The sequence below is a fragment of the Giraffa tippelskirchi genome, chromosome 9, assembly GCF_054371585.1.
Source record: "Giraffa tippelskirchi isolate mGirTip1 chromosome 9, T2T-mGirTip1v1.2.pri, whole genome shotgun sequence".
Lineage (NCBI taxonomy): Eukaryota > Metazoa > Chordata > Mammalia > Artiodactyla > Giraffidae > Giraffa > Giraffa tippelskirchi.
The window spans coordinates 18379157-18395301 of record NC_137283.1 but is presented as its reverse complement, the minus strand read 5'-3'; the positions used below and the strand labels follow the sequence as shown (position 1 = coordinate 18395301).

Here is a 16145-nt window from a genome sequence, read left to right as displayed (position 1 = left end):
TCGATAGCATATTTAAAAGCAGAGACATTACTTTTCCAACAAAAGTCCGTCTAGTCAAGGCTATGGTTTTTCCAGTGGTCATGTATGGATGTGAGAGTTGGACGGTGAAGAAAGCTGAGCGCCGCAGAATTGATGCTTTTGAACTGTGGTGTTGGAGAAGACTCTTGAGTCCCTTGGACTGCAAGGAGATCCAACCTGTCCATCCTAAAGGAGATCAATCCTGGGTGTTCATTGGAAGGACTGATATTGAAGCTGAAACTCCAGTACTTTGGCCACCTGATGTGAAGAACTGACTCATTGGAAAAGACCCTAATGCTGGGTAGGATTGGGGGCGGGAGGAGAAGGGGACGACAGAGGATGAGATGGTTGGATGGCATCACTGACTTGATGGACACGGGTTTGGGTAAACTCCGAGAGTTGGTGATGGACTGGGAGGCCTGGTGTGCTGTGATTCATGGGGTTGCAAAGAGTCGGACACGACTGAGCAACTGAACTGAACTGAATAGTATTTTATGTTTAAGAAGTGAGTGACATCATTGCTTTAATTCATCTTGTTAAACTTCTTAAAGGACCAGCTCATTTCCTTTTTTCTATTCTTCTTTCTAACCTTTTGATTATTTAATATACAGACTTTTGGATTCATTTACTATTGATCTGACAAGCATCTACTGAACACCAATTTACATAGGCATTTATTTGGTGTTAAGGACATACAATGAGTAAGTTGTGATTGCTGCTATAATATTGCCACTATCCAGTTGGTAAGGCAAGTATGTGAGCAAGCTCAAAGCATGTATGGCATGTGCCATGATAAAGTGTAAGGTTGAACTGGCAAGAATATTAGGAGAAAAGATATTATTGAAAAACAGGGAATTCTCAGGTCTTTGCTGAATGAGTTAAATATAAACTGAGTCATTTCAAAGTAAATAAGGCATATCAAACACAGCTGTCATTTAGTTTTTGGGGAAAGCTAAGGTGTCGTCAAAGCTATATGACTATATATAGAGAGAAGGACCCTAAAGAAGGCTGAGTGCCTTCTGTAGATGAGTGAAAGAAAGCTCATGTTATGAGGGACCAGAAACCATGCGGAAGCAGAGAAAGTTCTCTGTGGAGATAGGAGTATAAGGTTGAAAGAAGATAGAAAGGTAAGGCAGCAAGCAGCTGTAAGGTGTGCCCCAAAGAGAAAGTGGGGAGTGGCCACCCTTGACTTCGTGCCTTTTAAGCTCCACTCCTGTAAAACTCAGCTAAACACCATTTCCATGGTGTGAATGCTTCTCCAGGACTTCATACTTCCTGCTGTGTGTGTCTGTGCTGGTGTATGTAAGTGAGAAAGCAAGCTTTAGTTGGTTTATATTCATTGAACCCAAAGAACTGCTTCTATGAAATGCCTGTTGAATTGTGGTTATGGGTTTTCCTGCTGGGAATCAGTTTTATCAAATAAATGGTCACATCTGGACTGTTTATCTTGGTCCTGAAAACCATGGCCCATGTTCTTCCCTATAAACTTCTCTCTTGGTCCAGTGCCAGGAAGGGGGCCTCATGACAACACGGGAACTTCACCAGCCTGAGTTTCTTCCGAGACATGGATGGTCCCATCAGCAACAGGTGTGTTTGCTCTGTTAAACTAAAACTTAATTTATTGTCTCATTGGAAAGTCAGAAAAGTTTAGCACTTTGTATACTCATTAGTTCTAAAAAGGCTTGTTGATGTTGTTGTTCAGGTACTCAGTTGTGTCCGGCTCTTTGTGACCCCACGGACAGCAGCACACTAGGCTTCCCTGTCCTCACAGTCTCCCGGAGCTTGCTCAAACTCATATCCATTGAGCCGGTGATGCCATCCAACCATCTCATCCTCTGTCATCCCCTTCTCTTCCTGCCTTCAGTCCTTCCCACCATTAGGGTTTTTTTCCAGTGAGTCAGTTTTTCACATCAGGTGGCCAAAGTATTGGAGCTTCAGCTTCATCATCAGTCCCTCCAATGAATCTTCAGAATTGGTTTCCTTTAGAATTGACTGGTTTGGTCTCCTTGCTGTCCAGGGGACTCTCAAGAGTCTTCTACAGCACAGCATCACAGTTGGAAAGCATTGATTCTTTGACGCTCAGCCTTCTTTATGGTCCAACTCTAACATCCAGGCATGACTACTGGAAAAAATGTAGCTTTGACTATATGGACCTTTATCGGCAAAGGAATGTCTCTGCTTTTTAATACACTGTCTAGGTTTGTCATAGCTTTTCTTATTCTTATGGGCAAAAGCTGAACCTATCTACACCAGCAAAACTTAGTGAAAGGTAGCATTCTGACTCACTGTATCTGGACCAGTTGGAAAGTCCTTGGTCTCTGAAAGGCAGAATGCTGCCTTTAAATATGACTTCCTGTGTATGACATTTGGCATACCATGCTCCCTAGGTATCAGTTTCATCATTTAGACAATTTTATGTCTTTTTTAATTGTGACAGCAGTTATCTTATATAATTATGAAATGAATGTTCTCTGGAACCGTACCCTAGATTAAAGTCCTGGCTCCTCTGCTGGTTAGCTGTGTGACCATAGGCAACATATGTGGTGATGTATGTGGTTGACTCTATTTTGCCTTGTGCATCTACAAAATTAAAATAGCGATGATTCCTATTTATAGACTGTCATGAAATGTAAATATGATAAAACATGTAAAGCCCTGATACAAAGCCTTGTCATGCCTGGCACGTAGCAAGAGCTCAGAAAATGGTTTACAGTAAGTGTTATTATAGAGTGCTTTCTAAGTTCTACAGCACTGTACACATGTGGTAATGTTGAAACAAAGGTTTCTCAAGTCATGGAACAATGTATTTTGAGTTAATCTTTAAAGTACCTACAATTGACAGCTTGCTAATGGTTGAGCTTGTAATTTCTATCTCCTTATTTAAAGACCAGTTAAGTAGAAATGGTCCAGAAATGAGCTCTCCTGTGGGACTGAGCAGTTTTATGAAAAAGCTTTTTATCACCATTGCCAGACTTTCAGGTAAGGAGAATGCATTCGTTTCTAGGGATTTTAACTTGGCACCTTTCACGAACACTAAATTTACTCTGAAAAGAAAAAAGAAAAAAAGCATCTGCTCTTTTTGTGCTGGCAAGGTAGCAGAGAATGGTTCTCTTTGGCATCCTCAATATTACTTAAGCCCTTTTTCCTCCTGCAGGCAGGTAAGAGGTAAGATAATTGATGAGGCTTTCTGGTTCCATCCTCTTGAGTGTTTCTAAAGCAAGGATGAAACACTGGGGATAAAATTTGTTTTAAAGTACAGTTTTTAAAAGAGAACAAGGCAGAAACTTCTAGAGTCTTATTTTATCTTTTATTTTATTCTGTGTAAATCTAATTCTTTTTACAGTGCTAAACAGTCATTTTAGGTGGCTTTGTGATCAAATTGAGAATATTTCATAAGAACTCCTCTTGTGCTTCATGCTTCTTGTCTTATTAGTGATGCAGATTGTTTCTAAATTGTTAGAAATAGGAGACACCGATGAATTGTGACATTTCTCCTCTGCCCCCTTTGTGTAGAAATTTTTCTGTGTCATAAACATTGATGGATGAAGCAATACTTACAAATCTATTTCCTTGATTGTTTATCTGCAGGTAGGCATTTTCTGTTTGAAACTTCATGGGATTCCTTTTACCAAAGTTTTCCTAAGAAGGCTAAAGTTGTTTTGGGTTTGTTTGTTTCTTTTTTTTTTTTTTGGTACACTTTTAACTTTGCTGCTATAAATGTAAATATCAATCAGCAGCATCAGCACCAGTATCACCTGGGAGGTTTTCAGAAATGCAAAATTTTAGGTCCCACCCCAGACCTATTGAATCAGAATCTGTATTTTTAAAACACACCCACACAATTCATGTTCACATTAACATTTTAGAGAAACTACATTGAAACATTAGAATTCCATTTTCCACAAGCTTTTAAGATGTGTCTCATCAAGGCAGGATAATGGACTAGATCTGTATTTCCAAAATTAAGTTTGACATTCAGTGTTACAAGGAGAATGGTGTATCAGTTTCTTGTTTACCACTGTAACAAATTACCTTAACAGCAGTGACTTAAAACAATATAAAACAAGAGGGATTATCTTATAGTACTGAAGGTCCAAGGTCCAAAAGGAGTCTCAGGTGTCTAAAACCAAGATGTCTGCAAGTCGGTCTTCCTTCTGAAGTTTGGAGAAGAACTTGATTCCTTCTATTTTCCGGATTCTAGAGGTTGACTCCATTCCTTGGTTCATGGTCCATCTTCAAAGCCAATAGTGTAGCATGTTTGCAACTCTCTCTGACTCTTCTTCTTCCTCTCATACAGTGACCCAGGATGAGCCCACTGGATAATCTGATCTCAGAGTCAGTTACCTAACAATCGTAATTCCATCTACAGTCTTATACTTTCCTTTCCATAAAATATAACCTAATCAGCATTTCTAAGATTTAAGCATTGAACATCTTTGGGGCATCCTTGTGCTACCTGCACAAATAGGATCTGTGAACTAGTAAATCTGAGCAACATTGATTAAACATAATTAAAAAGGTGTCTTTTATGCAGGACTTGTCAAAATCTTTGTAATATTAAAGTCACATTATGAAACACTGAGAAGGAGAAATATTGTGCAGTAATCCCCAAATGTGTTTGCCAAATTACTCTTCTGTTCACATCTCCCAGAAGAGGGAGCTTCACTTGGGAAATGTGGACCAGAGGAATTTCCCTTCTTCCTTTCTATCCTGCCCAAGGATTAACCAGTAGACAGAGGGCTTGGATTTTTAGACTGTTTTCATCACTGGACCTGATCTCAGATTCCTTTCATTGTAGGCAAGTTAGCTTACTCTTCTGTTTCAGTTTTGATTGGTTTATTGAAAAACTTGTATTCACATCTTCAACCTGCTGCTGCTGCTGCTAAGTCGCTTCAGTCGTGTCTGACTCCATGCGACCCCATAGACGGCAGCCCACCAGGCTCCGCCGTCCCTGGGATTCTCCAGGCAAGAATACTGGAGTGGGTTGCCATTTCCTTCTCCAGTGCATGAAAGGGAAAAGTGAAAGTGAAGTCACTCAGTCGTATCCGACTCTTCGCGACCTCATGGACTATAGCCTACCAGGCTCCTCCGTACCAACCACTTACTTTTTGTGGCCTTGATTTTATTCTAATTCCAAGTTCTGAGTTGTGGGAAATGTCAAGAGCATGGGTCCTAGGGTCAGACAGCCGGGGTTAGATGTTAATACTGTAGACTACAACACAGAAAAAGGGTCTTTTTCTTTAACTTCTTTATGCTTCAGTTTTCACATCTGTTAAATGAAGGCAAGAGTGGTGTCAGCCTCATAAAAATGTGAATTTAAAGTAGATAGTGCACTTGAAATGCTAGATGCAAAGCTTAGCACACACTAAGTTCTCAGTTCAAGTTTGGATGAGGATCTTATTTTTCAGTTATTATTATTAATATTAATAGGAAATAAAGACAAACACCAAAATTGTATGCAAACATATAGTATTGGAAGGAGAAGCCCCATGTCTCATGGGGATCTTGATTTAATGGATATGAAAGAGCACTTTTGATTCTTAAAAAAAAAAAAGAGAGAAAATTTGAAGTTAAGCTTTACTGTTAAATGCAAACCAACCAGGGAGAAGAGTTTGGAGAGGCATTTCATTGTATAAATAAGAGTTGAGTTTAAAGGCTTTGGGGCATTAGTTGGCAGAAATACTTTTATCCAGAGTATCATTTCAGAGGAGTATCTACACAAATGTAACTTATTGGAGCCAAAATCACTGAAAGATTCTTCAAAATTGTACATATGGATTTTTCCTGAAAGTTAAAAATTTCAGAAAGAGAATTATTGACATACAGAAACCACTTCAGCAGTTTTTCTAAAAGAAAAAAAATAGGGTTCTAGAAGAAATAAATAGGGTTTAAAATTTTTAAATTTTATTTTAAAATTCTAATAAAACCAATTTTACATGAAAGCTGATTCCAGCAACATACAAATAAAACCAATTCAGAAGATTAGGTCTTGTAATTAAAAGTGCTGTATATATCTTTGTAAAGTGACAGTTCAAATATAACTGGAACTACGGTGTCAGTATCTTTCTGAGGAAGGAGAACATAATTGGAAATCTTAATTTGTCTCTATTGCAGCCTAATAACTCAATTAAGTTGTGATAGAAAAATGAACTTTGAAGGAAACTGAGAGAAACACACTAATTTCCCTAGGTTTAATTAGCTAAGTAGAAATCACAAAACTCATAATCACAGATACACATAGTCATGAAATACAGATTACCAAAATACCAGAATATTTGGCTTCAGGAGTGAGACTGTATGGTGTGTGTGTGGTGATGGTGTGTGATGTATATTTGTGTAGTATGTGTGGTGTGTGTGTGTGAGTATACATAGGTGTGTGCTTGTGATATCTGTGTGTGTATATGTGTTATGTGTATTGAATGTGGTACATGTATGTGATATGTGTATGTGGGTATGTCGTGTGTGTGTGTGTACTCAGATCGGTACACTAGTGCATAGAACTGATGCTAACAGTCAAAATGGACAGATTTTTGAAAAATCAGTACTGTATTATGTAATTAATAGGAAGTGCTATGGCATCTGTTTTGAATAGAGAGATGTAGTTTGGGAAAGGTTGGACCAGGTGCATTTATAAGTTGTGACATCCTTCTGTCTCTTTATTGCAATTCATATTTAATCAAGTCTCAATAGCACAGTGGCTAGGAAACCTAGGGCTGGCTTTCCATGTTGTAACTCAGGTTGCTCCAGGTCATAGCCATTGTTATATTCTGTTTATATTCCATTTATGATGTAGTGGGATGTTTATGTTATATAATTAGACCTACTTTTCTTTTTCATTATGGTTCATCATAAAATATTGAATATAGTTATCTCTGCTTTACAATAGGAGCTCATTGTTTATCTGTTCCATGAATAATACTTTCCATCTGCTAGTCCCAAACTCCCAATCCAACCTTCCCACATCATCTCTGACCTTGGCAGCTGCAGGTCTGTTCTCTATGTCTGTAAGTCTGTTTCTATCTCATAGATAAATTCATTTGTGTCATAGTTGAGATTCCACATATAGGTGTTATCATATGATATTTGTCTTTCTCTTTCTGACATACTTCACTTAGTATGATCATCTCTAGGTCCAACCATGTAGCTACAAATGGCATATTTCCATTCTCTTTTATGGCTGAGTAGTATTCCATTGTATATATTATGCCACATCTTCTTCACCCATTCATCTGTCGATGGACATTTCAATTATTTCTGTGTCTTGGTGTATGTGTATTTTCAAAGTATAGTTTTGTCCAGATTTATGCCCAGGAGTGGTATCACTGGGTCATGTTATAATTCTATTTTTAGTTTCCTAAGGAACCTCCATACTATTCTTCAAAGTGACTGTAACAACTTAAATTCCTACCAGCAGTGAAGAGGAGTTCCCCTTTCTCCACGTTCTCTCCAGCATTTGTCATCTGTGGACTTTTTAATGATGGCCATTCTGACCAGTGTGAGGCTGTACCTTGTTGCATTTTGCTTTGTATTACTCTAATAATTAGCGATGTTGAGTATCTTTTCAAGTACCTATAAATTTACTTTTGAAATCAGACTTAATTTACCTCACAGCTACTCTTGGAAAAATCACTTTCTCATCTTTTCCTCCATTTTTGAAAGAAACGTGCTGTTTACCTTCAGTGTTCTTAGCCTATTTGACACTCACAAAATTTCTAATGACTTTTTCCTCTGCATGACAAAATTATTTTCAATAATAATCATGAAATGAATAATAGTAACAATGAAAAAATTCTAGCAGTAAAAATCTTAATTTATTGCAGTTCATATGTCTACACAGGCTTGTAATAAACAAATGTACAAATAAAATTACAGTATAGAATAGAAAAACAGTAAGAGAAGATGAAATTTAAATGCATCATCTTTTTTACTAAAAGAAAAAATCCTTAATGTCCATATCTGTTGGCCTGTTGCAATAACAAATAGCACCCCAGTTTCTGTTTCCAGGCTTTAACTTTAGTGAATTTAACTATTTTGTAAAAATTGATCTTCTTTGCATATTCATGTTCATTAGACAGCTTAACCAGATTTGTTAATCTGAATTTGTTCAAAGTTGATCAGAGAGCCCTTTTTACTAATTTTATTTCAAAAAGATTTTTTCCCCACAAGAAGCGATAAATACACAAATAGTAAAACTCTTATAGATAACCATGAAATGCAAAATTCATGAAATTCCAAAAGTTGTCAGAACATCAGTTGTTCTGTACTTCTTTGATATGAATTTTTCAAATGTTTCTGCATTTGGAGATTTTCCCCTGAAATATGTTTGCAAAAACAAATCATTAATGTATCTCATATTTTGTAACACTTTCTGAAATTTTGTTTCTATAAAATTAGATAAAATGGTGACTGATAACAGTCACTGACATGAATCCATTGCTTTACAACAATTAACAGAATTGAAGGATTAAGTGTAATGGTTCTTCATGTCTGCAATCATCCTGCTGTTATTATTACAAATGCACTTTTTAAATCTGAGAATATGCAATGCTAGAGGAATTGGAGGGCTTCCCTGATAGCTCAGTTGGTAAAGAATCCGCCTGCAATGCAGGAGACCCCAGTTTGATTCCTGGGTCGGGAAGATCCCCTAGAGAAGGGAAAGGCTACCCACTCCAGTATTCTGGCCTGGAGAATTCCACGGACTGTATAGTCCATGGGGTTGCAAAGAGTCAGATACGACTGAGCGACTTTCACTTCATTTCAGAGGAATTGGAGGCATGAACTATGCCTAATGTGACTTGGATGATTCCTAGCTGTAATGAACTTACTCCTGAAATGCGTACATGTATGTGTGACTGAATCTCCGTATGTCAGGAGCGGATGCATAATTGGGGATTCTCTGAGTTCAGTTCTATATAGGCAATGTTCTATTGAGATGGATGAAACTGGAGCCCATTATACAGAGTGAAGTAAGCCAGAAAGAAAAACACCAATACAGTATACTAATGCATATATATGGAATTTGAAAGATGGTAATGATAACCCTATATGCGAGACAGAATAAGAGACACAGATGCATAGAACAGTCTTATGGACTCTGAGGGAGAAGGTGAGGGTGGGACGTTCTGGGAGAATAGCATTGAAACATGTATGTTGTCATGTGTGAAACAGAACACCATTCCACGTTCAATGCATGAGACAAGGGCTCAGGGCCGGGGCAATGGGATGACCCAGAGGGATGGGATGGGGAGGGAGGTGGGAGGGGGGTCCAGGAGGGGGAACACATGTAAACCCATGGCTGATTCGTGTCAATGTATGGCAAAAACTACTACAATATTGTAAAGTAGTTAGCCCCCAACTAAAATAAATAAATTTATTTAAAAAAGAATAAATGATAAAAGTTGCACTCATTTGAAGCTTATGTATATACTACCAAAACTCAACAGTTACTGCAGTGTTTAGAAATTAGACCAAGAGTGGTCAGTAAACTTTGACCTTTGGGTTAGTTTTTCAGCTGTCTATTTTTATAATTATTTTTTAAATTACCATTTTTTTAAAACATATTGTCTAGGGAAAATGGCTGTTTTTATGCTAAGTTGAGTAGAATTGAGTAACTGCAACAGAGATCCTGTGACCTACATTGTCTGAAATGTTTACTATCTGACCTTTCACAAAAAAAGTTTGACAGATCCTCGTTTAGGTTGACCAAAGTTTTTTAGAGGGGAGCATATTTTTCCTGCCATTGTTTAGAATTGCTAGCCCAAGCTTGTAAAAAAAAAAAAAAAAAAGGCACACAGATAACTTGCAGTTGTTTCTTGTTGCGATTCCCTACAAATAGTGAATCTCTTATTGCCTGACCATTTGCACCACCCCATTTCAGTATTCCTTTGATTCATCCTGTAGTATTCTTGGGTTATTTTATTGAATGAAGGTCATACCTAAACACCAAGTAGGGAATAATGCATAGCAAACCTCCCAGGATTATTAGTGTACTTGCCCTTGCAAAAGCACATGACTGTAAATCATAAGGAGAGATAGTCTAAAAATGTACAGATAGTAGCAGAATTTTGGGTGAAATGTTGTAAGGTGCAGTGTACATATGCTTACAACATCCAGGTAAGTCCTTATATCCCTGAGGGCCAGGCAGGACCCAGTGTGTACTGTACAGCCGCTGAAATTTTAGCTGACCCTTACTTCCACCTGGGACTTCCCAGGTGGCTCGGTGGTAAAGAATCTGCCTGCCGCTACAGGAGACGCAGGATACCCAGGGATGAGACCCCCCGGAGGAGGAAATGGCAACCCACTCCAGTATTCTTGCCTGAAAAATCTCATGGTCTGAGGAACCTGGCGGGCTACTCAGCCCAGTGGGTTGCAAAGAGTCAGACAGTACTGAGCACCTGAGCACACACACAGCTTCCACATAGTCCACTGCTTTTTAAAATTGAAGTGTGATGTCAACCCTCTTTTGTTTTTTAATCTGTATTTCATATTGAACTATAGTTGATTTACAATATCGTGTTAGTTTCAGGTGTACAGCAAAGTGATTCCGTTATTCATATACATATATCTATTATTTTTCAAATTATTTTCCCATTTAGGTTATTAAGGATACTGAAGAGTTCCCTGTGGTATACAGTAAGTGCTTATTGGCTATCTATTTTAAATATATCAGTGTATATATGTCAATGCTAACCCCTTTTTGATAAAACAACTCAAACTTTGGTTTGAAAGGAAAGAAGATTCTTGATTTTTTTTTTTAATGTCTTGGCCACTTTTCTATTTATCATCTCGTTTCATGGTATTTTCTTCTTCCCATTTATCTCTGAGTAATTCCTGAAGCTTGCAGTTGATTTTGGTGTGGATACAGGGTTCAAAACTGAAATCTCTATGTGTCGTTCACAAGTAACATGAGTTGAATCCACATTATGTGTGAATATAGAACATCTCTTTAGATACGAATGATCTGTGCATTCATTCGATTCTAATTCACAACACTGTCAAAAAAGTAGCAATCTAGATCTGACCCTAGTCTCTAATTAAGGTATATGAGTAACATACAACATGTACCTTCCCCTTTAAGGAAGGAAATTTAACAGAGCTAGCTCAAAGCTTGGAGTTCACATCATCACAAAGGTGATTGCTTGGTTCAGCCTAAATTAAAACCCATATTCATTGTTACAAGATTACATGCATTTTCTTAATATTGTGCATTAAACATTTAAACACTGGTTGATTGCACTGTATTTTGTATAATCACATTTCAGGATGTAATTTGGCATTGTTGGGAAAATCGATAAACTTGAGGTTTGTGTGATTGCTGACTTACTGTGCTCTGGGTGGAAACATTTGTTCCCTTAATTCTTTCCTTGTGTGTATTGCTCTGACACTCACCTGTAGCTCTGCCTACCAAAAGCAATCACATGGCAGGCCCAGCTGCTTCAAAAACCTCAGTTTTATTTTTATGCATGAAACATAGACTTCTCATAAATTTTTATTTCATTTGTGTAATTTCAGTAGCCCTTTGCATATGCAATAATAGATGGCCGTGATGCCTCATCCTCTTTTACTCATTTTTTCTCCACTTTGTGACCCAAAACATAAATCTGGTCGTGTTAAAAACTGGTCATGTTTTATTTAGTCACTCATATCTCTTTCTGGATAAGGCAATGGCAACCCACTCCAGTACTCTTGCCTGGAAAATCCCATGGACGGAAGACCCTGGTAGGCTGCAGTCCATGGGGTCGCGAAGAGTCGGACACGACTGAGCGACTTCACTTTTACTTTTCACTTTCATGCATTGGAGAAGGAAATGGCAACCCACTCCAGTGTTCTTGCCTGGAGAATCCCAGGGACGGGGGAGCCTGGTGGGCTGCCTCTGTGGAGTCGCACAGAGTCGGACATGACTGAAGCGACTTAGCAGCAGCATCATATCTCTTTCTAGAATTTGAGAATATCTGCATGCATGTCTCTTCCTTTCTTCTTTCTTAGATTGGGATCATTACAGTGTGATTTTTGCTTATCTTTTGAATATACTCTGGCTTTAAAAATGAAAAATTGTTCATTTCTAGTATCAAATCACAATAAAAAATGAGTATGTCACTAAAAACAAGTATATTTGCAAAGGCATTGAAGGAAAAACAAAATGTCATCCTGGTTTAATACTAACAGCCCCATCTTAGAACAGGACCTAGGCTTTATCAGGTACAACTTTGACTAAAACTTATGAAATGGTTGTAGAAGGATCTGTTTCCTGACTCCTGATGGAAGCCTTGCACCCCATCAAAGCTAGAGTGGTTGATAATGTGGAAGGTGGTGAATTAGATATGTCAAAATAATCTTGTCAATAAACCCATATTTCATTTGCAAATGATAGACTGACCTATTGGGAGAGATTTGTTGCAGTAAATTCTTCACACTCTTAAGTGACCTGAGAACTCAGGAAGTACTGATTTCCCAAACTTGATGGCCTGGTTTGTGACTTGACTTCTTGTGGGAATCCTCTAAAGAAAATTGAGTGCAAACAAGATTTCTCCAAGGGCAACTAGTAAATTGGAAGATGGAGGAATTCACTTCACATGTCTTGTTCTATCCAAACCCTTGGAAAACTCAATAGCGACTTTACTACTTTACTGTTAATAATTCAGTCATCTCCTGGGACATGAGAAGTGTTTACACAAAGCCACCTGCTTTAGTCACATAGATGAAAACCCTAATGTGACCCAGCATCCTTCTTATGTCTTGTGCTTAAAGAAGCATTATCTTTGTGCTCGTTAATCCCAATAGAATAGATAACCAACAGAGACCTACTGTAGAGAACAAGGAAATATACTCAATATTTTGTAACAACCTACAGGGGAAAAGAATTTGAAAGAGAAGACATATACATATAACTGAATCACTTTGCTGTATACCTGAAACTAACACAATGTTGTAAATCAACTATACTTTAATTTTTCTTTTTTCTTTTAAAAGAAGCATTATCTGGCATAAAGCATTAAATATACACTCCTCAGTGAGGGAGGGGAAGACTTTCTTCTGAGTATGTGAAAAATGGTGGGAGTGACATATTTCTAAAGCCATTAAATGCAGTATTCATTTGTTTCCATTTCTTTGGCTTCAGACATACACACTGATAAATAACAAGTTTCCTTTAACAATGATAAATGCTCAAATTCTTCAAAAATGTCTTTTATTGATATGTGTACTCTTTCAAGTCTCAAGAGAATAATATTTTGCTGCAAATCTGATCTATCTTAGCAGAGACAACAAAGGGGGATGGAAAAGAGAACTACAGAAAAAGATGCTGAGAAACAGCAGAATATTAAAAGTTCAGTTTAATTTCTTTTTAGCATGCAGAGGTCACAATTTCAGTGACAGCTGGTCATATGAGATAAGTATAATTTTGATATTCACCATGGCAAACTGTTATCCAAATTGATAGTTAATCATATGAAATTGATGATTGCTTTATTTTTTATAAAGATAAACTCCATGTATTTAAATACTCCATCAGCAATGCTGAATGAGCCTTGAGATCTGAGTACAATTATTCCTTTCCTATTGACAGGATGAAGACTCAATCAGTTTTATCCTCTAAGGATATATAAAGACAGATGCAATTTTTTTGGCGGGAGGGTGTGGGGATTGAGTTAAAATCTCAGGCACTGATTCATTAAATGAAGAGATACTCTTATAAAAGAGTTAACAGAAATGTTCACTGTATAGAAAAGTTTGATGGCCTAGGTCATGGGGGTTACAAATGTTCCATCTGTGCTGGTTTATTGATTCATTTAGAGAAATATGGAGGAAAGAGTAAGGGTCAGAGCAGTGGGGAGACCCTCATCTCATCAGAGTCCTGAGAGCTGGTGGGGACAGAGCAGGACTGAGGATCAGCTGACCTCGGTTTTTGTCCCGGCACTGATTTTAGCTATGCAGTGTTGGACAAATCAATTTCCAAGCTTCTGTCCTCTCATCTATAAAATGTATGAGTACTGCCACATTTCCTCACCTCTTGTAGTACTTGGTAGTGTTCAAATCTCCTTCATGGATCACAGCCTTGTTGTGGCGAAGGAGCTTGTGTAACTCAGTGAAGCTATGAGCCATGCTGTGCAGACCCACCCAAGACAGATGGTTCAGAGTGAAGAATTCTGGCAAAACAGGGTCCACTGGAGGGGAAGATGGCAACCCACTCCAGTATTCTTGCCTGGAGAACCCCATGAACAGTATGAAAAGGCAAAAAGATAGGACACCTGAAAATGAGCCCCCCAGGTCAGAAGGTGTCCAGTATACTCCTCGGGAAGAGCAGAGGGCAATTACTAACAGCTCCAGAAAGAATGAAGTAGCTGGGCCAAAGCGGAAATGGAGCTCAGTTGTAGATGCCTGGTGGTAAAAGTAAAGTCTGTTGCTATAAAGAAAACTATTGCATAAGAACCTGGAATGTTAGGCCCATGACTCAAGTTAAATCAGATGTGGTCAAGCAGGAGATAGCAAGATTGAACACTGACATCTTAGGAATCAGTGAACTAAAATGGATGGGAATGGGTGAATTTATCAGATGACCAGTATATCTACAACTGTGGGCAAGAATGCCTTAGAGGAAAACTGCAGTTGCTCTAATTTCACGTGATAGCAAGGTTATGCTCAAAAATCCTTCAAGCTATGCTTCAGCAGTACGTGGACCCAGAACATCAAGATATACAAGCTGGTTTTGAAGAGTCAGAGGAACCAGAAATCAAATTGCCAGCATTCATTGGATCATGGAGAAAGCAAGGGAATTCCAGAAAAAGAAAAAAACCTACTTCTGTTTCACTGACTATGCTAAAGCCTTTGACTTGTGGATCACAAAAACTGTGGAAAATTATTTAAGTGATGAGAATACCAGACCACCTTACCTGTTTTATGAGAAACCTTTATGCGGGTTAAGAAGCAACAGTTAGAACCAGACATGGAACAATGAACTGGTTCCAACTTGCTGAAAGAGTACGACAAGGCTATATATTGTCACCCCGCTTATTTAACTATTATGCAGAATACACCATGTGGAATGCTGAGCTGAATGAATCACAAGCTGGAATCAAATTGCTGGGAGAAATACCAGCAACCTCAGATACACAGATGATACCACTCTGATGGCAGAAAGTGAAGAGGAACTAAAGAGCTTCTTGATGAGGGTGAAAGAGGAGAGTGAAGAAGCTGGCTTAAAACTCACTATTCAAAAAACTAAGATCATGGCATCCAATTCCATCACTTCTTGGCAAATAGATGGGGAAAAAATGGAAGCAGTGACAGATTCTATTTTCTTGGGCTCCAAATTCACTGTGCACTGTAAGTGCAGCAATGAAATTAAAAGACACTTGCTCCTTGCAAGGGCTTCCCTGGTGGCTCAGATGGCAGAGAATCTGCCTGCAATGCAGGATACCTGCTCCTTGGAAAGAAAGCCATGACAAACCTAGACATCATATTAAAAAAGCAGAGACATCACTTTGCTGCCAAAGATCCATATAGTCAAAGCTATGATTTTTCCAGTAGTCATACACTGATGTGAGAGTTGGACCATAAAGAAGGCTGAGTGCTGAAGAATTGATGCTTTCAAACTGTGGTGCTGAAGAAGACTCTTGAGAATCCCTAGGATAGAAAGGAGATCATACTGATCAATACTAAAGGAAATCAACTCTGAATATTCATTGGAAGGACTGATGCTGAAGCTCCAAAACTTTGGCCCCCTGATGCAAAAAGTGGACTCACTGGAAAAGACCTTGATGCTGGGAAAGCTTGAAGGCAAAAGAAGGAGGTGGCAGAGGATGAGACGGTTGATGGCATCACTGAATCAACAGACATGAATTTGAGCAAACTCTGGGAGATAGTTGAGGACAGAGGAGCCTAGTGTGCTGCAGTCCATGGGGTGGTCAAGAGTCGGACATGACTTAGCGACTGAACAACAACAAAAGTGTTCAAATGAGGTTTCCAAAGGGGTAGGGATAAATTAGGAGTTTGGGGTTACTATATACGCAGTAATATACCTATAATAGTTAGTCAATAAGAACCTACTGTATAGCACAGGGAACCCTACTCAATACTCTGTAATAACCTATATGAAAAAATAATCTGAAAAAGAATAGATGTATTTAGAC

General features: G+C 38.3%; 1 protein-coding gene across 8 annotated transcripts in view; it reads left to right on the top strand.

Annotated features, from left to right (window-relative positions):
* GRM7 (glutamate metabotropic receptor 7) overlaps window positions 1–16145 on the top strand; it is an 896695-nt gene that overhangs the window by 413626 nt on the left and 466924 nt on the right. The window contains exon 4 of one of the 8 annotated variants that reach the window (XM_081528175.1): window positions 10614–10650. The exons of the other annotated variants lie outside the window; for them this stretch is intronic. Coding sequence (XP_081384301.1) covers window positions 10614–10650 — 37 coding nt within the window. The remainder of the gene's footprint in view (window positions 1–10613; window positions 10651–16145) is intronic. 8 annotated transcript variants of the gene reach the window in all.